The sequence below is a fragment of the Sylvia atricapilla genome, chromosome 6 (genome assembly GCF_009819655.1).
Source record: "Sylvia atricapilla isolate bSylAtr1 chromosome 6, bSylAtr1.pri, whole genome shotgun sequence".
NCBI lineage: Eukaryota > Metazoa > Chordata > Aves > Passeriformes > Sylviidae > Sylvia > Sylvia atricapilla.
Window position 1 is genome coordinate 23,996,224 of NC_089145.1, and position 27,108 is coordinate 24,023,331.

The window sequence follows — 27,108 nt, forward strand, 5'->3', positions numbered from 1 at the left end:
TGGGCTTAGAAAATAATCTGCAAATTAAGCTGTCATCAAAGAGCACCTATAGTAATGATTTTTTTAAACAGAAATACTCAATAAGAATTATATATGCTCCCAGACTCAATATATAAAGCATCACGGGGTGTTTGTTGGATATGTCTCTACAAAAAAATCTAAGCAGCTAGAAAGTATTTTATCCCTTTCACCTTTCTCTCTGTGTATCAGATTTAAGCTTCTTGTGTTGTTTTTGGAGATCTTCTTCACAGTCTATTCAGTGTACACACCATGTGCTGTCAGGAAGCTGAATCTGGCATCTTGTCATCAGTTATGGCCACTCTTTATTGCCTACTTTTTCTTCTAACAAGCATCACCATGGTTTTTCTTCTGGTGTCCTGCATAATTTTAGAAGACTGCTAAAATCATTCTTCATGTTCTTCTGTAAAATTCTCCTTTGGTATGATATTAGGAAAAAGAAAAGTTCAGTGGTTACACTGCGGGGCTGCTGAGACCACTGTTCTTGTTTCCAGTGTTTGTCTTGTTTCCATGTTCCTCTTTTTTTTTCTTTACATATTACACTGTTGATTTAATTTTAGGCATGGACAAAGGCTTTGGTTTATGGAAAAGCCCAGAGGAGAGATCAGCTCCTCATTTATAAACGTGCATCTGTAATGCCTTGCTTTTTTGTATTTGGCCTATTAAGTCTTGTGGGGACAAGAGAGAAGTTTGGGGAGTAGAGAGAAGTGATGGTTTTGTCCAGCAAAGCCACCTTCTTTATGTAAGCATGAACAGGTTTAACTCATTAAACAGTGCATCAAAGATTCAGGAGGAATCAAGCTGATTGTGTTGTTCCTCTTACCCTTTTGGTGCTTATTGGCTTAAGTTTTTACACCCCTGAACCTGTAGTCTGTCTCCTAAACTTGTCGTCCTCCCAAATTAAAATTCAAGTCTCACCAAGTGAGGCTAATGAAAGGATAAATCAAGCATCTGAGGTGTCTGGATTTTAACAGTGAGTAAGCGTGTCACAGAAAACATGTGCGAGGAGCTGTGGCTATACACAGGGTAGGGAAAGAGAGTATGTGTTTGCCTGTCTTGAGTAATACTGGTGCGTGATAGCTGATGGAAACAAATACTAGGTTATGCATGGGAGAGAATTAAGAGTTAATTACAGAAGAAAGATTTCCATTCAGGTGAGATTCAAGGCTTTTAAAACTCCACTTAAAATATACCTAGTGCATCTGCTGAAATTGCCACGATATAAAATCCCCTCCATTTAGATTACAAAGTAGTTAAAGATGTGAAACCTTTTTTTCTCCTGCTTGTTATTCCACTGTACTCCCTAAGTACCATCAAAACAACAGCATGTTCCTTCAATGTTTATGTGAACAGTGCTGCTGTTTGGCATTGCAGGCATAGTTCAGGGATTGGCCTTGGTTCTTAGAAGCGATACTTGCTGAGCTTACTTGAATGAACTGGTAAATAAATGAATCAGTGAACTCCAAAGAGTCCTGAGAAGCAAAATTCTCTGTTTTGTGGATGAGCTTTTTGTCTGTAGGTACTGTGTGGTGCTTCTGTTTGCAAAGGGGATCATGTGGGAGTATAGCATATAAAGGGAAAATTACTTTTCCTTGCTTTCTTTATTTACTCTATCTTACGGATAAAATGCAAGCAGACAATCTTGTGATAGGGTGTTACTGGCCTGGCACTTGGAGTTCAAAAGGAAAATTAGGACTGGCTGTCATTCTATACTTATGTAAGGAGTATTTGTGTGTCTTTCTCGCTCAGGTTGTCTCCTGCTGCATATTACGCTCAGAGGATGATCCAGTATCTTTCCCGGAGGGACAGTATTCGACAGCGCTCTATGCGATATCAGCAAAACCGTCTCCGCTCTTCCTCCTCCTCTGCTTCCACTTCAGAGAACTCAAGCCCATCTGTGGAGGGAAATGATCTGGAATTTGAAGATTTTGAGTAAGTGTGTGTGCTGCCTAGCCCTCTTGCTTGGGTCTGTTGTCAGCACAGGACTGCTTTCTGCTTCCCTACTGTTTATCAACCAAAGACACCTGAGGCTTCTTGCAGGTTAAGTAATTTAGTCAATAATTAGAGTATTGATTGCTAAAAATTTATTTTGATTGCTTGTCATTTCTGTTATGAAACTTAAGGATGTTGTAGGCTACCTTCAATACATTAGAGTATCTCAACCACATTTAGAAGACTGGTTAAATAAAGAAAATGAGAATTTTTTTCTCCAATGGAACAGATGGGGAACCAAGAGTTTGCTGGCATTGTCAAATCTTGAGACAGAACAAGAGTCACTAAGAGGCTTTTTAAGACTTAGCTTTTTGGTCTAAGACTATAGGAGGCCGACAAACATGTCCTGTTGCTTTTTCTTGCTCTATCTCTGTAGCTTTGTCAAATTAGTTGACATTCCTGGGATTGGGTTTTTTGTGGTTTCGTTTGGGATTTTTTTAAATTTGGTGATTGTGAATCTGTGTTAAGTCTTAGTTTCCTGTAAGGAGATAAAAAGGCCTCTCGTGTCAGAGTGAGGAATGGATCTGCATCCAAACCTTAAAAGAATGTTCCTGTTAGCCGCTTTATTTCCCTCAGAGTGGTTCTGCTGACAAACTTTTCAAGTCTGTTCTCCAGCATCTGCTTTTGGACTTCCAGTGATACCCAGTGTAATCCCAATCAAAAATTTACTGCAAACCCTTTCTAAAAAATGGAAGAGTATAGTAATGTGTTCTTTTGATGGCATGTAGACCAAAAGATCAGGAATTTAGATTAAAATCCATTTGAGCAGCAAAGAGATTATAACCTTTCTAGTCTGTCTTCAGTAATTTCCTTTTAAATATGGGCTTTGCCCTGAGTAACCTCAAGTATTTCACTGAATTTGTGTATACTGCAGTGAAAACATAGGATAATTCTGAGCCTGGCTGTAGAAGCCTATGGTTATAGTGTAGTAGGGAGGTGTGTTTGATGAGAGCTATGAACTCCTCAAAAAATCTGGGTTGTTGTGTTGCAGCTGCCAGCAAAGGATGCTGTCAACCTCCCTACTATTTTAATTTGCACATTTACTTGCTGCAGGGGCACAGACTTGAGATGACATGTTGTTAAAGCTCCATGTCCTTTGTGACAGGGTAATGTCCCTTTATGAAGGACACTAGTCACACTAGCTATTCCCAAAAGCAAGATACTAATCCCTTTCTAACTTTCAAGTGGTGGTAGACTATTTTTTCCTTAGAAAGTTTTTCCTGTGAAGCTGTCATTTCATGCTCCAGCAACTGAATATTCTGAAGTTCAGGATGAGAGAATGTCTTTCCCTCTCATCGTGACTTTCTTTGTGTAAAATTTAAATGAGGGCAGATAAGCAATTAGGCAGTGACTCTTCTGCATTTTCTCAAGCATCTTTGTGGTCTGGAAGAGCAGAAATATGGTGGCTGCTGGGCCTGTTTTTGTGAAGTGGGTGTGTTGAAAGCATAGACCTTACTATTTCCATTATTCCATTTTATTTTTCCGGGGCAGCTTGTTCTTCTGGAGAGCTAAAGGATGGTATGTTCTGCATTCACAGAGCCAGGCAAATGCTTGTAGAAAAGTGTGTTCCCCTGCAGATAATGTTCACACAGTAAGAGCACCCAGTCAGGGAAGCAATTCAATCAGCCATACTCAGGTTGTCTTTCATTTCACGCTGAGCAAAAAGAAGTGTTTATTCCTTAATGTGCAGTGCCTGAATTTCTTGGTTGAATATTTCATATCAAATTCTGGTGTGTGCATTCAAGACCTGCTGTCTTTTTACTTCTCTGCTTCATTATTTCTCTTGGCTGATGAGAGGGCTGCTGTGCGGGGGTCCTTAGAGCTGGAACTTCTTGTGACTCATTTGATTTCTTCTGCTGAGACTTCACAATTAAATGTCTTACAGAGTTCTTGCTTCTCCTTTTGGCTCCTGTATCCCTCCTTCCTTGCTTGTTCACCTGTGCAGTCATGTATTGCTTCATGGATGATTTTTCTTGCTGTTTAGATTCTCTGACTTCTCTCTGTCTCCAGATTTGATATAGGGAAGGTTGTTGCTGTTGTGTCTAGCTGTCTGCAGCTCATGCTTTTCTCCTGAAATACAGGGAAGCTTTTCCATAAAAGCCAGAAAATTGCCTTGGTACTTTATCTTTCTAATCTGGCTATCTGGCTGATATAATTGGTAAATAACCTCTTTTGTTTCTCAGAGATTAGGAGAAATATGTAAAGGATATTAAGCACCAGTTGGTTTTACTATGCATGGAGCACTGGGTAAGGAATGAACCCTGTGCTTGTGCAGGATGCCTGGGAGACAGGCCTTCCTCTGCTTTTGTATTTTATGAGATTTAGAGGGTTTTTTTCCTCCTCAGAAATTAATTTTGTCTTTTTTCAGTTTTGTTTACCTAATGGCCTAGTAAGGGGCATGAAAAACTTGACCTATGCACTATTTATGTGCTTATGGCCTCTATATTTAAGTTACAGCCTCTCGTGTGTCTCAGTCAAGGGTGAATTCATTCATAAATACATTTAGTTTGTGATAACAATAGGAGTAGTGTTGGTATAAGAATCTGAAGTATTGTTTTTTATAGGTGTTAGTAATATCCTTCTTTTACACCAGCTTTTACTGACAGGAGAGGAGGGGGACACACTATACTTGTGGTTTTTGGTCTAATAAGATGTTCTCTCTCTACATGTGCTCCCTGTGTTTCACCTGTCACTGTTGTCATCTTACTGCTTATTGAATGCAACTGTCAACTGTAAACTTAGTCATGTCTTCATAAAAGCATTTAATACAGTTTCTAATATATATACAGATTGTAATATTAGGTTATTCCTAGATAGATAGATATGAGTGGGTTTTAAGGTTAGCTTTAGTAGAATCCTAAGCTAAAATGAAAAGGCTTCCTGAGTTGTGGAATAAGAACCTCTGAATGAAGAATGACATCACTTTTGTTTTCCAACATAACTAGTAAAAATAGATTCTTTATAGACAGATTATACAACTTGAACTTTTTAATTTGAAGTTCTTATTTGAGTATCTTATGTTTGCATCACATAGTAGTTTTAGATCTTTAAAGTTAAACTGTTTTCTTTGGCTTTTTCAAGAATTTTTATTTGGCATCTTCTGTAGAATTTCTTTAGTCTAGAACAGCTTTCTGATGTTGAAGACTGTGTCTGATGCTTCTAGGACTCCTTGGGTAGTGCAATCTCATTTCTTTCATTTGTAATTCTGAATTTGTCACCATAATCAGAATGTGAAGGTGTTTCTGTAGGTGAATTTTGGCCATGTCTCTTTTTGTCTGCAGTAACTATGGGAACAAACACAGAAATACAGGTTTGTTTCATCTGTCAAACTGAAAAGCAGATATATAGGACAGTGCACCTGCTCTGAAAGCCTGAGTCAAACCCTTCACTACAGTTCAAAAAAGGCTTTCAAGCTAAGGCTAAAGGTGTGACTGTGGCTGACTCCTCTGTCTACTTTTGAGTGGGCTGCCTGACAGAATAAAGATATGAGGGAGCTCGGAGATTACACTCTTTTCATGTCTCCAGCTTTTCTGTGTTCTGTTTTATCCTTTTTCCTTCCTTATAGGAGGGTTTGTGCTGGTGTGGATTCACTCAGTTGTGCCACTGTCACAGGCTAGAAAGGTCTTCATTGTGTCTATAACAAGATGGGTTTTACCTCACAGGCCTGAAGTCTTGTTTTGTGCTTCATCTCTTTAACTTCTTTTGAGACTCCACAAGCATTCAGACAGAAAATATGAGAACTGTAGGGACTGTTTTACTGAGACCCTAGTGGACCTTCCAGTTTTGTTGGAAGCAGGCTCTTGCTTTGCAAAGATGGTTAATCACATAGGGAAATCTTACAAGATTCAGAGTGATGTTATCTGACTTCATTTGTCACTTTAAAATCCTTTTGTTTAAGGCATGTTCTGGACCAAGAGTTGTGGTTTCTCAGATGGGCAACAACTTGCAAGGGTCTCCTTGTAAATGCATAAGATACATGAGGATCTGTCATACTTGCCTCCTTCCATTTTTGGTTGCTTTATTGACACTGTCTTGGCAAGAACTGCCAAATCTAAATTGTTCCAACAGCCTCTTGTCTTGAAAGTTCTAAGATCACAACCTGCCAGCCAACTGCCTGTGTATTAAAGCTGCAAGTATTACTTCCAGTGTCTTGTATGTAATTTTCATTCATTTTGGAGAATAGTGGGGTAGATTCTTTTGGGCCTCTTTTATAGGTGAAATGTTTGGTTTGGGAGTCTGGTTTGTGTTATAGTTAGTGCTCCACTTCAAGCTGGTTTAACTTTTTGTTTTAAGAAGAAAAGTGCGCGTCTGATCAGACACTTGTGTGAGATATCCAGGCAATCACCCGTTTTTTGGAAAGTCTTCATTTAAAGTATATTTTGTTAGCATCTTTAGGAACCTTGACTGGGGCACTGATACTTGACAATATTAGTTAGTAACTTTCTGGATGCAATTGTGTCTGAACAAACATTATGCAGTGGGAGAGAAAAGGGAAGACAATGGCTGTGGCAATGTGGTTACTCAGTAGTGTGTATTTGGGTTTGGTTTGGTTTTGGAGTCTGTTCTCTATATTGCTCCTCAAGTGGAACAGCAGAAGTGAGTTTTGAGCAGGTGTTTGTGTGTTGTGGTGAGAATAAGCATGTGTTTGCTTGATGGCTGAGACAGAGATTTTGGAATGTTTGAGTGAAGGGAAGGTTGGAGATTGCTGAAATAACTTCTTCTTTACCCATGTGATGAAAGTCCATGCATGTGTTTAATTAAATCTAGTCTCTGCCTTTTTAGTCTGGCTCTGTATCACTGTTTGCTAGAGACACTGTGCGATGGGAGCACTAACCTGCAGCAGTGCAATCAATTCACTCTGCACCCTCTGACTTCCTTAGCACACCAACTACTAAGCACATAGGTAGAACTTGGACTCTTTTTGTAAGGTCTTAATCTTTATTACCCTCCTTCACAGCTGCCCAATGTGCACTCATGTATTTCAGAGTGATTTTTTTTCCTTTCTGACAACCTTCAATTTCTTGAAAAAAAAAAAAGAACTTCTTCAGACAGTAGCCAGGTTTCCTTGGTGGGAGAAAGGAGAGATTGGAATGATTAAAGCTTTTTGGTGACACTTTAAATAAGTGTAGTGCTTTTGATCTACAGCTCCAGAATGCTGAGACAAGCTCTGTCATTGTGGAGAGAGAAGTGTGAGGTGTCCCAGAGGTAAAGAAAGAGGTTTACTCTGTTAGGGGTCTGTAGGTTAACGTGACACCTTAACCTTTGGATGAATGAGTGTTAAGCTCTCATAGGACATAGTGAAGGTGCATAAGAGAGATGACTTGATCAGTGGTAGCTTTTTATTGTAAAGGTAGTGGTATCAAATCCAAACTATAAGATTTCTAAAAGCAATTAGGCTGGGGTTTTTCATTTTTCCCCTTGCCATCCTGATGTTTACATCTAAAGTTAAGAAAGGACATAGGTGATGTGAAAATCTCAATACGATCTTCATGTCATGCAAGTGCTGATGGAAATGGATTTTTAAGATCCATGACAGGTCAGTATAGTGCAAAAAATGTAGCCTTTTTCCCTGGAAATCTTAGATGGGACATGTGATAAACATAAACTGTTTTTGTTCACTAGAGGTCAAACAACTCAACAGAAAGTTACTATGTTACTATCTAAGCCTATAGAAAAGCCATACGCAAACATGCTCTTGCTCAATCCTTTTTCTGTACTTGCTTAATTAGTTTTAAGTTTCAGAAACCTGAGCACAGCTGCCATATAAGGGAAAAGGCAACCGGAGGATGATTACCCGCCTTCATCGCTACAACCACCACCACCGGGAGGCAGAAAAAGACCCCCTAGCAACAGGTCACACACGCACAAAGTACAACAGGAAAGGACACGTTAGCTAAAAAGAAAGGATAAAAAGGTGGACTGGAATTTTGCCCGGCGTGGCAGTTGGCAGAGCGGAGACTCTCCTGCCGTCCAGCGCTGTATTTGCCTTTGCCTTGCCTGCTGTAATCTAATAAATTCCGATTGGAATCCTTACTTGTGTCTCAAGTCTATTACTGGACAGTTTATCTGTCTTTCTTGAGCATCTACAAATTGCTAGCAATTTGCTATTTGAGTTCACAAAAAGCAGGATCGCCATTTGTTGTATGTGCCTTTGTTTCTTTCTTCCCAGAGCTCCTTTATCTGTTTTTGTGGGTTTTTTTCATCTGCCTTTGTTTCTTGTCTCATATGGCACTGCATCATTGTTTTTGATGAAGATGGGCCTTTTCAAAACTGGCTTTCAAAGCAGATGCAAATATGTGTAATTTGGTGGTCACTTTCTGGGTTTTTTTCTTTGCTAGAGTTTTCTGAAGCAGTTACCACTGGGATGTCACTTCCAGATACACAGCAATTTATGTTAGCTATATTCACCATCTTAAACACAGTTTCAGGCTAAGAAAATTACAAGTGCTGGATGAATGGGAGTGACACTGAATCTACTCTTTGAACTTAATTTTTCAAGGATTAGTTAGTGTGTTAGTTTTTCTTGTGATCTACTCATAGTAGCCTGCAGCTTCACTTTCCCTATTCTTTTAATCTTTATCTTTTGTTATATTACCCTTATCTTGGTCCAGTGTCTAGTAATACTGCATCGATGCAGTGAACAGGCAATAACTGTTTGCTTGCAGCAGTACTGCAGGGTTTTGCTAACCTCTCCAGCAGAAATGTTGCTTTACCATTAAGTCTTCGTATCAGGGTGGTGAAAGAATGCCTTTAGAAAAGTTGCCAGAAAAGCTCGTCATACTCCTTACTGTTGGTTGCCTGGGTCCCTAGAAAGAGTTTTGATGTCAAGATGGTACCTCTGAGATTTTCTGCCAAATCTGAACTCTCTCCATTGTTTTCCTTTTGCTTTTATTTTGTGTTTGTGCAACTCAGAAGTCAAACTAGGTCACCTAGTAGGTGAAATCCGGTGTTAATGAGAGTGATTAGGAAGCAAGCTGTTACTCGTTTGTTGCTGGCTATGCAAAGCAGGTAGTGGTCTGCATTCTTGAGGCCTGTAGGTCTAACAGGTTAGCATTGCTTGTGAAGTTAGGGTTTCAGTTCTGTTTCCTTTGGAAGCGTAACAGTGCAATATATATATTTTTTTAAAGACACAAAAGTTGATGCCTCTCTGGCTTTGACTGGCTGCTGGTATTTCTGCTTTCTAATGATTCACTGTAGCTATGAAGTGTATCAGTCTTATTCTAAAACAACATCATCGGTTTGTGAGCCCACCACACAGTGGGGTGATTAAAATAGAAATAACTGGAATATACATCTAGAAAAGAGTGCTTCATTTTAGTTCCAAATCAGTCTTTCTCTGAAGCAGTTAATCCCGTGGCATTTTACAGGCAAGTACTGCTATTTCTCTTGACCTCTCATATGTGGTGCTTTTCTGAAACACTTGATCTTCTGAAGTGCCATTTTTAATCTTGTAAATACATTTTCCCCTGAACAGTGCTCTGAGCGGTAATCAAGGCTGGGGGTTTGTTTCTCTCTGGTCAGCAGAGCCATTAGTAACTCATCAGTCTGCTGTTTTATCAGAAGTTATAGTTGATAAATAGATACACATTTTCTCTGGGGTTCCTTAAAAAAAAGCTCCTAGTGAGAGATTGGCATTTCAGCCTTCAGAAGAACACAGAATGATGGAAAGGCTTGGGTGACTTGCCTAACGTCTTTATCAATTACTGCGTTAAAAATCTATTCTAGTTCCTGTTTCTCCAGCTGGCCACCATCACTCTTTGTAGTTTCTCTACTATTTTTATTCTTCAGTTGTTTTTGGCTTCCAGTATTACATTAGGACGTCCCTCCACAGTCATACATTTAGTGCTAGGAAAGTGTTTTTGTGTAACAAATGCTTTTTTTCCTTATTTTTCTTGTTTCTTCTTGTTTTCTTCAGTTCCGCCTTAATTATTTCTTCTTCAGTAGTGGTCATAACCTTCAAAGATGGGTGTATAAATGTATAACCTTTATTTTTACCAGATTATGTATGTTCTTTTAGATATACTTGAAAAGAACCATGCGGTAGTAATTTTAATGTCTGTGGATGTCAGTATTTGTACCCTTTTTGATAGAACATATGTTCCTTCTGTTGTATCTACTTGTGGAATTAACTCTCTGTTTAGATAAGTTAGTTGTCTTTAATGTTTAATCTTTAACATAATCCTGGTTTTGGGTGAGAGGCACTTGTCCCTAGAGCCAGAAGTAGGGTGGTCTCTTTTTCCTGGTTTGAGTTTGTAATTTCTCCAACTCTGTGAGTAAAGTAGCACATACTGTATGGAACATTTATTTTTGAATAAGACACTAGTCCAACTGATCCAGGAGATACTATTTTAGCTACTATGCCCCTATGCAGAATTACAATCAACTTGCAGTGTGGCTTTTCTTTTTTTCTTCTACTATGCCTGTATCTCACTAAAATATTAAGAATGACAATGTTTTATTTGTGTTTACCTCTTTGTATTGAGAGGCTTATTTACTAAAAGTGCTCCCATTTTTCTCTAAATTGATTTCTGTTAGATGCTCAGGATCTTGTAGCATCAGGCAGATGAAAAACTAAAGTGTTAATACCTGGTATTTGCTGCTTCTCTCAGTGGTGAAGGTAGTAGCTAACTTTCTGTCATAGCATTTGCAACAGCCTATGTTACCTTACCCCTCAGGATGGTGCTGGAAAGCAATCAACATGTTCTTAGAAGCACCAGCAAAAGTAATGTTCCCTTCATCTTTTTTTTTTCCTACTTCTATACCCTTTGTAAAACTTCACCTTGTAGTACTATGTAACTCTAGAACTAGAGTACACTCTTCTAGAAGTATGTATCATCTGTTTTCTTCCAAATCAGCAGTGGATCCTGTGAAGTGGAAGACAAGATTTCAGAATCTGCTTCTGCTTTAGTATGGTCAGTTTAATATGACATCTTCCAGGACCCCTCTTTAGAGGACTTGCAGTCAGACCTGACCAACCACAAAGCCAAATGAATTTGCAGTGCCTGGTGAACTCCTCTGAGCTCTTGAGAGGGCTTTTGGGCTACTCCTGCCCTCTGTCCTATCTCCACTGAAGTAACCCACTGCAATTAACAAAAAAACCCCAAAACAACAACAACAACAACAAACCCCAAACCCCAAAATTAAAACAAACAAACAAACAAAACAAAAACAAACAAAAAAAAATGCAAGAGATAGTTCACATTTTCTCAGTGCTTCAAACATTGTTTTTTTCTGCTACATGCAGATGGTGCAACTTCCAGTGTCAACCTTTAAGGAAAGTAGTAGATGCCACTCAAACAATTATTTAGCATTTCTATTGTGTGTGATTGTCTAACCACTGCAGTACAAATTGATTTAGCATTCTAAATTGGATTGCATAAAACATGATAAAATGCTGAAAATATGAAACTATTGGCTTAGTGTGATATAATTTGATTTTTCTGAACTTACATGGCTTACTAGTGCTGGCTTTAGTAATTAAATGGCTTTTTTCAAAATGGTCATTGTTGACCTATTTCTGTTGGCAGTGTAGTCAGTGGGAGTTTTAATATTGACTACAATGGGAACAGTTAGACCAACAGATTGCATTAGAAATCCCATGCTGTGTGTTTAATTTCACTTCCTGATACAACAATCTCTAAATATTAAAGTGAATTCTTGCCAAGACAGAGAAGCAGAACATGGCACTTTTTTTGTCCTTACTGTATTCTGTATCCACTGTTATTAATGCAGTAGCCAAGTTACCAGATGAAAAAGAATTCCTTTTTCTCCAAATGTTAGGATGCAGAATTTTGTATCTCTTTCTCTGTTTTCAGAGCTGGCATTGCTGATCCATTAAATTTACAGTGGTCAATTATTGATCAGTTTTTCTCTCAACAAGCAAAACAGGAGAAAAAATCCAAGGAGCTTTGACTGTCTTATCTAATTTAGGATAAACTTGCATCCTTCTTATGCCTTATTAAATGTCCGTAATTCTCCTGAGTGTTTCAGAATTGTTTTCTTTTCATGCTCCATTGTAGGTTAGTGTTAATACTATTTCTCCCATACCAACTTTTATTCTCCACATCACTCTTTTGATTTGTCCCATCATAGTATCTGAATAAATGATGGATAATCTGAATTATAGCCCAACCTTACAAGTTATTTTGACCATTAGTTGGTTCTTGAAGTTTTCCTGCTGAGACAAATTAGTCTGTTAATAACTAGAGTATTACATTTCCCTTGTCATCTTGCTGTGGTTTATTTAATTTACTTTAGCAAGGTTATTGAGTTGTGTTATAGAAGAGGCTTTTTTTATGTAGACACAGACACACACACTGAGGGATTTGCTTTCCACTTCTGCAGGTAATATTAATTCAGCTATCCACTGTGAGTCATTAGCTAATGAATCTGTAGGTAGTTGATGCTAAATGAAAAGTAGAGCATTAGATCTTCATCAGTACTTAGGGAGCCTTGGAAACTTCTCATTTCTTTCTGGAGTGCTTCACACAGCGTGCTAACATCTGCTCTCCTTCCTCTGTCAAAAGGCTGTATGTAGTACAGAAATAACACAAAGTGCCACCCATTTTCACTGTTCTGTAGGGTGTTTCTTATTTTCCTTTTTAGAGGGTGCAGAAATAATCTTCAGCTGGCACCAGGGTAATATATCAGCTGTCCTAGCTTTGCAACACTAGACTAGACACTCTTGCATGTAATTGTTGAGCATGGGAGTTTAGATATAAATGACTCTATAAATTAGTAATTCAGAGTAATGTTTAGTAATATTCTTCTTTACCCAAGGGTAGTGTATCTTACACTTCTACTTACAGTAAATAAGAATTCTAGCATTCTTGAGGGATAGCTGCTGTTTCTTATTCCCTGGAATCTGAGTTATAGGGCAGGTGGCCATTGAGATGTGGGGTTCAACTTTTTTTTTTTTTTTTTTTTTTTTTTTTTTTTTTTTTTTTAGGGGATGATAAAAATATCTGTCTTTTGAATTAGTAGAGGCTGTCTCTGTCATGGTGAAAACTGGGAAAAAAAAAAAAAAAAAAAAAAAAAAAAAAAAAAAAACAAAAAAAAAACAAAAAAAAACAAACCTGTGTCTATATTTTTCCCTTTTAGGCATTTTTCCCTATTGTCTGGAGATTGTGTGCACAGTAAATAAATAGGGAAGTGCAGGGTGGACTTCTCACATCAGAAAGTTGCCTTGGTTAGAAAATGTTTCTGTGGATGCTAAGACCTGTGGTTAGTGGCAGTTAAATCTTAACAGTTAATTTCTCTTGATTTAGTCTGCAGACTTTGCCCTTTTATCTCCTTTTGTTTGCTGGAGCTAATTCCTCATTCCTTTTGAAACCTACTGCAGAGATTCTCTTCAACTGAAGAGTTCTGTAGAGTGCAGTCCTGCTGTGGTTCTTCTTGCTGATATTCGTCCATTTCAAAAGCATCTTCCAGTTCTAGTAAATGTCCAAGCAAATGCAAACCCTGAAAATGGTTTTGTTGCTTTTGTGCCAGGGTTGCCTATCAGTGTTGCTTCAAAAGCTGCTACATGGAGGCTACGTAGACGGCTAACTCTTCCTGTGTGTGGCAAGATATGGAACATGACACTTCTTTTTCCTTTGGCCTTTTCTCTTTAGCAACAAAAGTTGATATGTCAGCACTCAAATTTGCAGGATTCCTTCTGTTATTGATCTGCATCTTAATCGGCTGGAGGCCTGTGATAAAAGAATAGCAGTAGCTTCAACATTTCTGATCTCAGGAACCCTGGTTACACAAAATCCTGAGGGTGAGGTGCAGCTTTGGCTGTGAACTGCAAATGCTGCATCTACAGTGGGAGGAGAAATGGAAGCTTTGAGCTTGGATTTAGATTTGATTTTGGTGAAATAGCTTGAAATGCTAACAAGCTCCGCAGAAGAACCTCTGCTTTTGTGTTCCTGGGTTCCTCAAGTGTGTGGGAAACAGCCACGTAATAGACTTTCTTCTCAGCCCACGTTTCTTGCTCACTGACTTTAAAAAAAAAGCAAAACGAAAAATAACTATAAAATGCACAGCTTGCTGGGGTGGGTTAGAAATGTGCTGCTAGTGCGTTGCATAAGGAATATTTAGTTTCCTAGTGATTTCAAGGCTCTGCAAGTAATATTCTCCCCACAACTGCTTGGGAAGAAGACAGGGCTGCAATTACAGATGGAGATTGGAATCCAGAGAGAACAGACTTGTTACTTGTACAAGGTCATACAGAGAGTAAATTTCTGAACAGAGGAGAAAGCACTGTCAAAGTCTCTTTCAAAACTCCAGAGCCACTAATAGAGTCTCATTATTTTCCTTGCAGTTTTAGTGCTGTATAATTACAGATCCCCTTGTGGCCTAGGAATGCAGTATCAGGAATTTTGTGTGGTGGGGATTCTGAAGGTCCTCCAGTTTGACCTCCTGCTTGTTGTACAGCTGTCATTACCAAGATCAGACTGAGCAACCCATGAGTTTGTGTAGCTCCTATCTCAAGACTTACAAGAATAGCAGCTCTGCAGCTGCTCTGTAAAGCCTGTTCCGTGTTGCACAGCCCTCCTGGGGAAGTGCCTTCCTGTGGCTGCTGTAGGACAGTGAATGCTAGATCCTTTCCCCTCATTCTCCAAGGCCCAGACATTGTGAAACAGAATGAGGTATTGTTAAAGGAGGTGCGCTTCTGTCTAGTACCGTCTAACATTTCTGATTCAACTGTAAAAACTTATGAAAAGTGAGATATTTTTAAGATCTGATGGCACTTAAACTGGACCTTCAGGGAAGGAACACAAAAGAATAGTTTGCAGATTATGCTCTTTTGCCTGCACTTCCAGGAATGAAAATGTCAGCTTTAACAGATCTCTTTGGCTAATAGAAGGTTCTTCTCAGGAGTGGGGTGAGCTTGCCTTTTGCTCTCCTGGTCAAAATTCTGAGGTTTCTCTTTCATTTGCTCAGGTGCTAATGTTGATTCATTGACTCTGTGGTTTTGTTGATACTTTTGAGACATTGTCAAACGGTGAAGAAAGGTAACCCCTACATAAAACTGTCAAGAGGATTTGGCATAGTTACTTTTATGAATTTGGAACATTGGAAGCATAAGAACCGTTGAATCTCTGTAGCACACTCAGGTTGACTAGGTGATGTCCTTGGTGTTTTGTGTTCTTGGAAAATACTTTTATTACATAGTATTTTTAATGTAAAATAATTTCCTTTCTTTTGCTGAAGGGACAATGGAGACCGATCCCGGCACCGAGCTCCCAGGAATGCCCGCATGTCTGCACCATCACTGGGGCGCTTTGTCCCAAGGTAAGGCATCTGTGTGTAAGGCCAAAAGGTGTGGAAATCCTGGAAGTACCAGTTGCAGTGCAGCTCTTTCGTGCTTTCAGGTGGATTCCTTCTCTTGTACAGGGCATACAGGGCATCTTAATCCTTGGTTTGCAGTTGCTGGGACTCCTGGGATGGCATGTTAGTATAAGCTGCTCATCCTGTGATATTTGAAAGACAGCATGGTCTTAGTGCTTTTTACTTACCAGTTGAGGTCACAGTGTGAAGGCAGAATAGGAGGAGAAAAGAATCTGATCAGAGATTCTCAGCACAATGTGCTGGTTAGAGGTTAGGAAACTATTGTGGGAGGTAGAGGATTTGTTTGGTGCTGATCTTTGCAGCCACATTGATCAGAAGAGGATGTAATCTGTAATTTACTTTTTGTTTGAAGCAGGGAAGTGGTTGGCTAAGCAGAGGATTCCAGCCTTCCCTCTACTGTAGTCTGCTGGAATGTAGTCATATTTCCTCAAAGTAATTGCAGTTGCTCTTCAGGGCTGTAGAACACAGGATGGCTTTCTTCATGTCTTACTCTCTTTCTTTTGCAGACGCTTCTTGCTGCCAGAGTACTTGCCTTATGCTGGGATTTTCCATGAGCGGGGACAGCCTGGCTTGGCCACCCATTCCTCTGTCAACAGGGTCTTGGCAGGTAATGAGATTTCCTTGTTTGCCGTAGCCATGTGTATTAGTGGTGTTTTCTCATCAATCTGACAGAGAAGGATTGATGAGGAAAATCAGTTCCAACTTTTGAGGTTCTATTTAAGTTGTCTGAAGCAAGAGAAAGGACTGTTGGATTGATGTAGTAAGCTGTCATTCAAGTGCTTGAGCATTCCAGATTCCATGCTTCAGGTATATGTGTGGAAATGTCTGCGTAAATTGGGGATGGGTGTTAACAATTCTCCCTTTATTTAACTTCTCCTATTCCTAGATGTCTTTTTTTAAACAACCTGACAGACTAATGATCAGCTTGCTGCAGGTCCTTCTAATTGAATTATAGGGTGCCTTGTTCATGTTCCGGCTAGGAAGATGCACACGAGGCAATGTGGGATTCAATTAGGATCTTAATAAGTGCATATTAAAAACCTCACCACATACAGCATACAGGCATTTGGGAGCCTTAGAGGGCAAGCGGAGGTGGGGGAAAGAGGAGGAGGAGTATGGCAGTCTGGCAGTTCATGAACGAGATGGTTAGAGATGACACATATCTTGAGGGTGAGTCTTTTTTGCCTGGGTCTGAGTTGCTCTGTAATTAACCCCAGAGCGGGGGAGTAATTTTGGAGTTTGGGGAAGAACACGAGATGATGTATGGGTGGGTAGGTTGGGATGTGGTTTTCCTCCTTCCTTAGGGTAATTGCATGACCATCACTGAAAAGAGTGCTGAAAGGGTCAAGAGACTGCATGACCCTTTACCCTATCCTAAGGCAGAATCAACTGTGCCCAAGCCATTTTTGACAGGATTTCTCTAATGTGTTTTGATTGGAGTTTTCCCAATCATTTTGGGGTAGAACTGTTGCTGGTTTTGCAATGCTGGTTTAGTACGGCAGTGGTCTTGTCTTTGGTAATAGATTTCCATCATCTTCCAGACTTCTCTCTCCCTGGACATTTTGGGTTGAGTGGTTCCTAGTGCTGTTGCAATAATTGTAAGAACTCTGCCCAAGTCTTATCCAAAGCACCGTTGCTTGTATCCCTTAGGAAACAGTGGAGCTAACCTGCAGTGTTAGCTGGTGCATGTGCTTGCCTGTGCTTGCTGCCTGTGTGGGCTTTGGCTGTTGGCACATGGAAGATGCACACTGGCAGATAATTACCTGCTGCCAGGCAACACTGCAGAATTCTTGTGTCGCCCAGCTTTGCTGGAGACACCTGCCTTCATCCCTCCTCCAGGCCGCCTTGCAGTTTTCTGTTCCATTATGGCTGGGAAATAGCCTGGCTTTTCATCTACACTTTTGGGGGAATTTGAGCCCCAAAACACATTTGCTGTTTCTTGCATGTATTCCAAGAATAACAAAGAAAGACAGAAACTATAATCATGGGAATTTTAAAAAAACAAAATCAATCTTTTCTGTGTGATGCTGTGCTGAGCCTTCATAAGGCAAGGTTTGTTGGCTCTGGCAGTGTCCTGGAACCTCACACTGGAATGGCTGGGACTCCGCAGTAACGGCTTTTATTGACTTAAATATAAAATTAATTCTTCCAATAGCTGCTTGTGTGATGTTGGTTTAATATTTCACTTATTTTACCCATGCTTTCAGCTTTCAAAATGTTTTTTTACATCCACGTTCAAAAACTCGTTCATATGTTGCAGAAAAAAAGGAGAGTTGAAATTGCAAATGTTAGGTGGAGGCATGGCAGGCAAGAACTAGAAGATGAGGTTGCAATTTTGTAGAATAGCCAGAGAATCTCTTACACTCGTTATGTCGGTCAGCATTGTTATTTTCAGTGTTGTATTTCAGAGCCATTGAAAGTTACAGTGCTTATACAGTGATAGTATACTTTCCTTTATATTTAGCCTGTGCCAGGGCTTGTGGTAGCTCTTTCTTCAGTTTTATGGTGGAAAACCTCTATTCAACCTCAAAAGTACTTTAACCCTGGCCTGGTAGTTATGGGTGAGATTAACAGCCTTGGCTGAGGAAAATATCCATCATCTATTTTCCTATTAACACAGGCTAATCTCAGCTTGAATGCTTTGAATTGCTTCATTCTACCATGTATCCAGACTGTCGATTTTGAATTATGTTTAAATGCAAAAATGCCAAATGTATTTCTTATGTAACCTCTACAGCATTTGAAAAGAAATACCAAAAAAAACCCTGTATTGCTAACCTGACAGTTTTCTAAAAATTGACAGTAGACTTCTGTGATCAAGTATGAGTGAGAGCTGCTGTTTGGGAAAATACATCCGAGTATACTTCTGCTCCTGTCCACTGCCCCATTTACTGCTATATGCTGAGAGAAAATCAAAGAAGCAGATGGAGATCTTAGTGTGTGAATTACTGTGGTGTGCTGACTAAATTTCTTAATGTCAGAGCTCTTGCTGTTAGGTTTTACCCATTTACTTTCAGCCTGTGAACGTCTTTCTGTTGTTTAAGTGTCATTCTCACGCCAGTGTTACACCGACAATCACTGCACACTAGGGAAGACTGCCTTGAGACCAAATCCTTAGAGTCAAGTTTTACAAACCTCTAAGAATTGCAGGTTATCTGTGCAGATGGACCAGTAGAACAGTGCAGTGGGTTGGGCAGAATGACTAACACGCCAGGCAGAGCTTAGGTCGAATCAGAGCCCTTTGTACTATTCAGGGGACTGGTGGCCATCCCTGTGCCTAGGCACCTCCAGGGGAAGCATGGGAAAGGTGGCAACAGATGGGTAGAGTAGGTGGGAGCCCAGGGGGAGAATGAAGTGATACCAGTCAACATGACAGACAGAGAGATCTCCATGCCAGCAGCCTAATTTGCATGGAGCACTGGAACAGCAACTCCAAGTAGCACCTGCCTGCCTTCTTATCTCCTGGTGCAGTTCAAATCTCTCAGCTGATACAGAATGCTGCATCACTGTGCTTTCTGGCACCAAGTAAAACACCATGTGAAAATATATTACATCAACATTGTTACCTTTAGCAATGAAACTTATAATCACACCAAAAAGTGTTGGTAGTTTGACAAGTTATATTTTTCTGTAAAGTCTACATTGATTGGCAGTAATTACACTGTCCTCCTTTAATCCTTTATTAACTGAGTCTTATATCAGCTTGTTCATTATTTTGTCTGGAATCAATGTCAGGTTGACAAGACTGACAGTCTCATCCTATTTCAACCTTTTAAAATACTGGTATAACACTAGCATATTTTTCAGTCTTCCATATTCCCCTTTATTTCAAGACTCATCAAGAAACCTGAGAGTTCATTTGGCAGCTGTTTTAAGGCTCTTGGTAGTGTGGGCTGCAAACCACCCTCTGCACTCTCCTCTCCTTGGTGAACTGCCCTAAGTGTTGGAGTTGTGGTCTCCAAGGAAACATCCATACAGTGAAAGCTAGTTGAAGTGGTTGTTGCTACAGTGGTGATGAAGGCAGTAAATATATTCTGGTTTCTCACTTTGTATGGCTGATTAATTGTATGTGGCAGTATAGGTGGAAGACTGCATCTTGGGGCCATTTCAGTCTTAAAGTCTCTTGGGTTCTCTGCCATTTGTGGGCCGATGGGGTGGGGGTTTGATTTTTGGTTAGGTTTTCTTTTTACTCCTTTTTTTGAATTGTTTTTTCTTCTACGCTTCCCAGGAGATACGAAAGAGATGTTCTGGGGGATGAGGTTACACCTTTTCTAGTTGTAGTTAGTACTGCTGCAAAGCTCAGCAGCGTTAAAATGTCCAAGGAACACACTCAGTATTGTGTTTACTACCTCCTGCTGCTTCTTTGAAATGATTCTGTAAGCTGAGTATTTCTGCCCACTGTTTTCTTTGTGATTGTTGTTTGTTTCTTTGGTTCATTTATTTGTTGGTTTTGGTTTGGTCTTTTTGTTGGTTTTTTAAATAAATTTCTCTTTGTCCTAAGTTGCATTGTGAAGCAGAACACTGTTAAGTTGTGATGGCCAAGTTATAGATATTTTTTGGTAGCATAGACCAGGATGTCCATTTTAATATACTTTTTAAAATCAGTAGATATATTTAAAAGAAAAGGTCTACATCATTGGCACTGAAGTGCTTGTGACCTCTTGTTCCCCTCTGTGAACTTTTGCCTTAGGCTTTGTAGTAATTGACTGCTTTGGGATGGACAGAGACATGTTAATGGTATAGTGAAACAAAGAAGGCTTTAGTTTCAGTTCAGTGGAAGCTTAGGGGAAGAAGAGAATCAGTGTTTCCCAAGGAACTTTGAAGGAGGCTTTAAAAATTGACACAAATGCCATTTGTTGGCATTTCTGTTACTCATTAGGAGATCTGCAGATGAAAGTTTATGGTAGAATTACCTAGCTTTGTGAAATGCTTTTGTCTTGCCCCACTTTGTTTTAATAGGCTTCTATTCAGTTATGTGTATCTCAACAAACAAAATATTTTTCTTTGTGTGGTCATAGGTCATGTTTATCTGTTCTGGCTTTGCCACCAGAATTTTACCTATTTAAAAACAGATAAAAAATCAGAGTGCAGTTTCTCTGAGTCTTCTACCTTCCAGGGGGATTCAGATTCAGCAGGGCTTAAGGGCCGAATGATGTAAAATCTGCATTTACAGTTTCTGAGTGATTTTGTTGCTGTCTCAGGGTAATAAATTCAGACGAGAGACTGAACACTTATATGTAGTCAAAGAATGAGTTTGATTACAGATTTTTCCATATCCCACATCTATTCAGGGTATAGTTGCCACAAGAGCAGTAATGGTTCAGCTTTGGATCTCTCTGCTGGAGTTGCCAAAGCAAGCTGTCTGTAGCCTTGCTACGCTGGGCTGGGACTGAGGCTATTGATGAAGATAAGAATCAGCTGATCCCTTTAATGGGAGTCTAGAATTTCAAAGTGTGAAGTTTGGCTGTTGTTTTCCCAAAATCCCACAAGCTATGCTGTTCTTCAAAGCTTTACTTCCTGGGAGAATTCAAAGTCATGTGTCTTCTGGTGAATTTCTATCCTTCAGCCAGTAACTGCTAACACACAATTGTTAGAGTGTATGAAGTTTCATCATGGTGAAAATTAGCTAAGATGGTTAAATATCATCCTTCTGGGACAGGAAAGATATGATTGAGCATGTGATTTTTCTCCTACTAAGATTTATGGTGATGAACTCTCACCAGTGGCAGGAACTAGTTAAGGTGCCTCCTGGTGCACATTCCCAACCTGTTAATCACTCTAGCTGTATTTAGGGCTGATGTTCACAAGTGAATGATTCTAACCTAAAACCAGCAAAATGGATACCAGTGAGCCTGTGGTACATGCAGCTGCATAGCTGCATTGGTTGCCATTGCAAGTACAGTTAGCCCTACAGTAGCCTTTCACTTCTGCTCTAATGATAGATGCGATCATGATAAAAGGCTTCTTTGCCTTCAAAACCATGTTGAAGGCAGATCTCCAGTTCCTCTGGCATTTCAGGTGTGATTGCCTCCTGTGGCTCACGTCATCTTGACCTAATCCTATTCTGTCATCCACAGTATGCTGTTAATTCTGTTTTGGGATGCTCCCGTCCTTCAAATGTGCTTGTAGTGATGCACAGCTGTGCAGGCTAAGACAGACAACTTGGGAGTTCCAGAAGGCCAGCAAAAGTTGATGGGAAGACACATTGCCAGTTGTCTCTGATGTACCCGTGTTTTTCTCAGTATTAGTAGTTATGTATTTTCTGTACAGCTCCCTGAGATTTGAGTGTTATTCTGAATCTGTACCTTCAGCTGTCCATCACAGGCTTATTGATACTGGCTTGCTTCTGCCTTTTCATCCGAGACAACTGTGTGAATTTGAATTAGTGTCCTGATCTAATCCTGCTTTTCACAGTAGACAGTTCTGTAGAATAATAGAATCGATGAACATAGCTGTGTGGCTTTCTATGCTGCGTGTTTCTGTTATAAGTCTATTTGGTACTGCTAAATAGGGAAAGATGTGAACCTCTGAGTAACTTTATTTTTATGGTCTTTCTGTGATCTGCGTCAGTGGACACTAAATGATATAAGAGGCTTAATATATGCCTCAGATTCTTCTGTGGCTTGAGAGCTATAGATACCTGTCACCTTCATCACAGACTTGAGAACAGTTTATATTTTCTGTGAAAGTGCAGCGTTTCATGCAGAAATGTAAGGAAGAAAAGAGGCTGTATGGCTGAATTGCAAATGAATGAACTTCTTACAGGAGGGAATGATGGAGAGTGTTCCTTCATGGAACTGGTGAGAGGTATCCTCAGAGATGTTGATTTCCTCAACGTGGTACTTAAGCTTCTGAAGACAGTAGGATTTTGGAAATGTGGCAAAGGCTTTAATTGTGTGACATCCTCTTATCTAAGTGTTCATGTATAAATTTGCTTTGTGTATTCTAAAAACACATTTGCAGCCCTTGAGCTTTTGTGGAAGTTAGCTGCTGTACCTCAGCTCTTATATGCCTTTGTCTCTCACCAGCTGGTATTTTCCTAGATCAGCCTTCAACCATGGAAGTTTTTAATCTTGCTGCTCAATTACAGTAGAGTATCTGTAAATAAAATCCTGGCAGTTCGGTGTCCTATGTGCAGAATATAGTCATACATTGTGGGTTAACTTTCTCATAGTATTAGATCCCTTCTTGACTTCCAGTTCACAAATTCTGTAGCTCTGGCTACAGGATTATACCACATCACGATTATGGTCAGAAGGTGAACTTCATAGCACACATTCTTCAAATGAAATCCATCTCCCAGAAGAGAGGAGACAGTTTGTTAATGCTAAAGAAAAGTCTAGAAAACAACTTGTAATACACAACTTCGGTGATACTAGGATCAGGTAGCTGCTCCACGGATGCTGCATTCTTCCTAGCCGGTCCATCTTTATAGTACTTCAATAATTTTTCCCTGTATTGCAAGACATCAGTGAGTTTGTTTTTTTTCCGGCTCTGTGCTTTAATTGGCAGTCCAGCTGCCTCTTTTCTGGGGCTGTAATCTGTGTCATCCTGTATCGTTGTACCTTGGCACAGTGAAGGCTGATAGGTAGTTGATGCAATTAGCCTTTGAATGACCTACAGGCAATCTCTTCTGAAATGCTAGTCCAGTGCCAAGACCCCCAGAAGTGTTCCTTAGCTGGTGGCATTCATTTTGGTGAAGATAAATACTCCTCTGAGGTAAACAGTCTACCTAGATGTCTCCTGAAAGTACATGATAGGTAGTGTTAAGAAAAAGCCGTTAATATATGCATTTATGTGATGTAAGGGGTTGTGCGTGTTGTTTCTAGTTAGCCTTTCCCTCACATCCAAAATATCAAATTCTGCATCGAGAGTCTGAGCAGGTACTCATCTTTATTTTGATGTCCGCTCCTGCAGTACACTGTCATACACAAAAAGCATAAACGGGCAGAAAGTGTCAGGGTACTTTTTGTGGGGAATAACTTTAATCTAGCTGCCTGCTTATTATGCCCTGTTTTCTCTGTGTCTCTGTTCACTTATGTCTTCCACTTAGCAACAGACGTGCTCTGTGGTCACAAAGGCTTCCCTGTTAACATCTGTGAACAGGTACAGAATTCTTTGGTTGGGACATTAAGAGTGCATAGCACTCAAGGTTGTAGGGCAGATGGAATGAACTTGCATCACTGCCCTGGTAAGGTGTTATCCCCTGTTTGGTTCCAGAGACTAGAATACTCTAAAGGCTTGAGTGATTCCGAAATCAGTTTAATTTCTGAAATAAATTTTGTGTCTCAATGTCTTTGTATGTAAAGAACCTTCATACCTGAGAACTGGAGATTTTCCATGAGTCTCTTAAATATTGCACAGTAATGAGGAGGGAGCTAAAGAGTCAAAATCGTGCTATTAGCACTTTAAAGCCTACTATTGCTCAGTCCTTTTTGTTCCTGTCTTCCCTTTATGCTTTTGTAACTCAAGCCATAGTTTATCACAATCTGCTAAGTCTGAGAATGTGATAATTGAGAGGACTGTGAGTCAACCTGAAATAAAAATCCACAGCTATGTGCACTATGGGAGGTATTTACGCTGTAATTTTGGGGTCATCTGACTTGGGAGGCCAAGCTTCCTGTATAGTTAGCAGAGGAAAAGAAGCCTGTGCTCTGAAGATTCATCACCTGAATTGAGCTGAAATGAGGTGCTCTGAATCTTCTGTGGAGCTGCCAGTATATTTAACACTGATTAGATAGAGAGTTTTGGAAGAGTAGTTTTCTGCTCTGGGTTACTTAGATACTTAAAATTAGGCAGGCTACATCCTGCTCTGATGGCAGAAAGGATGTTATCTAGAAGAGATCTTCATTCGTCTCATGGATGATGGGTCAGAGTGCACCTGCAGCAAAACTGGAAGGAGTAGGTGATGAACCAGAAAGTTATGCTGCTGTTCAGAGGGACTTTCATAGACTGGGAAATGGACCAGCAAATCTCATTAAGTTCAGTTAAGAAAGATGCCAAGTCCTACACCTGGGGGAGAATGACCCCATGGACCAGTAGAGGCTGTGGACTTAATGTCTGGAAAGCAGCTTTGCAATTAATGACGTGGGGGTTCTGTGGACAGCAAGTTGAACATGGGCCAGCAAATATGCCTTTCAGGAATTAAGGTCATCAGTGGACTGTGCTGAATTAGGAAGAGCATCGCCAGCAGTTTGAGGGAGATGATCCTTTTCTTCAGGCTTGGAAAGGCCACGTTTGTAGTACTTTGTCCAGTTCTGGACCCTAGTGCAAGAAAGGTGTGGACATACTGGAGTTAGTGCAGTGAAGGGCCACAAAGACTGAGTAAGGGTTTACAGACTGACTTGAGAGAATAGGTTAGGAGAGACTCAGCCTGGAACTCTTCAGCCTGGAGAAGAGAGAGCTTGGACAGGATCTTGACAATATGTATAAAGGACTGAGGGAATGAAGAAAGCCAGATTCTTTTCAGGGATGTCCAGTGAAAGGACAAAAGGCAATGGACACAAATGGAAATTCCATTTGAACTCAAGAAAATTTTTTCTTTCTGTGAGAGTGGTCAAATTCTGGAACAGCTTGCCTGTGGAGATTATGGGCTCTCTATCTTTGGAAATATCTATGTTTGACTGGAGATAGCCCCCAGTAACCTGCTGTAATTCACCCTGCTCTGAGCAGGGGAATGGTCTAGAATATCTCAGACCTTTCCACTCTGTCTTCAGTGATTCTCTGAAATGACTCAGTACATAGGAACAGTGAAATGATGTTGGGATTCAGTGTAGAGAATAGTTTGTTGTAATTCTTTTGATTGCTGTGTTGCAGGAGTAGGTACAGCTGCTCCTGATTGTATGTATTGGCATTGTCCTCTAATTGTATTGTAAAACCTTAGGATGGTTGTTACTGCAAAGGACTTCTGGCTCTTTCAAGGTTTGTCTGAGAGAGCAGATGTTACTGGAGAATGCTTTGTTACTAACTTTCCATGAGTTTATATTTATTTTCTGCCAAGAGTCTCATTTTGTGTTCCCTTTGGTAACTGAAAGTTGAAAACCTCTCAGTTGCCTGCTTATGTAGCAGAAGTGTCCATAGAAGGACCTGGTCTGGATCAGTGGCTGTACATTGTGAGTATAATTTACAATTTTTATTTGCAAGTCAGATTAGAATGAGCACGACTCTTCTGGTCAGAGTGAGTGCAGGCCACTTCACAGGAGATGCTTGAGGCATGATGAGGTCTGAGGCAACAGGGGATTCTTGACTAGTATCTGGAAGTGACACTGCAGTGAGGTTAGCAGTAGTTGTGAAGATCTGCATTTACTCAAGTGTCCCGGATACTGTCTGTGACTGGCTCCATTTCAGGGATTGTGGAAACTGTTTGCTGTGTGTTGTCCTTGGTTATGCTGCCTTGTGAAAGAAGTTAGAGCAATGTGTACGACTGTCCTCCAAGGATCAAAGCTGTATTAAATGGTTAAAAGGCCCCAAATATAGAACCTTGAAATGCTTATTACACTTTTACGATCGTGTATCCAGAAGAGATGATGTTGCTGTGTTGATACCAGCACTTCATAGGCTTTCATATGCATTTGTAGAAGACTGTTCAAATGGGAACAGTGGTACTCACAGCCCTTGAATTAAGCTGAAGCAACAGGGAAGGTTTTGGACAGATAAAGAAGCAGTTTTATGGAATAACTGGGCCAGAGGCAAGATGTATGTCAAACAAACCAGCCATTAAGCTCTCTTAATTGCTGTTGACCTTTCAAAGAACCAGGTGTTTGGGATCTGGGGTCAATCCACTTCTGACTGAAGATAGTAAAATATGGAGTGTGAGAGTCGCGGTCGAAATCTATTTACTAGGAGGGCAAATCTTCCCTGCAGTTGCTTTGTTCCCAGTGGTGATCCAAGCAATGATACCATTGGGACTGAGTGTTATTACAGCCCAGAGTGAGATGAGGTACTTTGGGGCCAGTAATGTGTATCCCATTTGCAGTTGTGAAGTCTTGTTTTGGCAATGTAGTGACTCTGCAAATGGCTTTGGGGAGCTGCGAGTGAACCAATGGAGTATGAATTCCTGTCATGGTGCTACAGCTCTACAACCTTATGTAGGCAGGCAATATCGGGGAGTATGAAACTACTGTTGTCTTTTTATATGGTCTTATTAACATCAATCCAGATGATGTTCGAATCCATGTGCAATTCTTTGTGTCTACATTTCAGAAAGACTTAATATAGCTGAAGGAAGAGTTAGTTGAGGAAAACTTCAGCTATAGAATGACATAAGCTTAATGTACTTAGCTAATCAAAGAAGTAGTAGGTAGTTGTTACTTGATTGGTCTAGATATATCTGTGGGGGAAAGATTTCTGATAGAGCACCCTTTAGTACAATAGACAAAAGACTTTTTCTGCATAGGAAGATGCAGAACCTGATATCAGAACAATTTAACTTGGAAAAAGAAAAGACAGATACTTGAGCAGTGGTGTTGGAAGGGTTTTTTTTATTTCTTGAGGTCCTGCCACATAAAGTTCACCACTTACCTTGAGGTAACTGATTGCTGAAACAGGTTTTGTTTTCAGTACATGGAGTGTTTAAACTAGCAAAATTATTGCCTAGTCTCAAAGGAAAAATTATGACCATATTACTGGTCTCCAAATTCTTGGTACATATACAGGAGTTTTCATAGGGTGTCTTCAGTGGTCCCATTGCCGGAGAGGTTCTTCCAGCCATTTGCATTGTGTCACAAGCTATTGTCTGTTCCAGTGCTGCACGATGGAAGCAAG

The 27,108-nt window shown here is 40.1% G+C and overlaps 2 protein-coding genes across 9 annotated transcripts in view; both read left to right on the top strand.

Annotated features, from left to right (window-relative positions):
* PHF21A (PHD finger protein 21A) overlaps positions 1-27,108 on the top strand; it is a 508,751-nt gene that overhangs the window by 96,240 nt on the left and 385,403 nt on the right. The window lies entirely within an intron of this gene.
* AMBRA1 (autophagy and beclin 1 regulator 1) overlaps positions 1-27,108 on the top strand; it is a 125,284-nt gene that overhangs the window by 35,630 nt on the left and 62,546 nt on the right. For 7 of the 8 annotated variants that reach the window (XM_066321161.1, XM_066321167.1, XM_066321169.1 and 4 more), the window contains 3 exons: positions 1,768-1,950; positions 15,205-15,288; positions 15,852-15,952. In XM_066321161.1, the coding sequence (XP_066177258.1) occupies positions 1,768-1,950; positions 15,205-15,288; positions 15,852-15,952 (368 nt within the window). The remainder of the gene's footprint in view (positions 1-1,767; positions 1,951-15,204; positions 15,289-15,851; positions 15,953-27,108) is intronic. The other variant, XM_066321166.1, reaches the window with a different exon arrangement.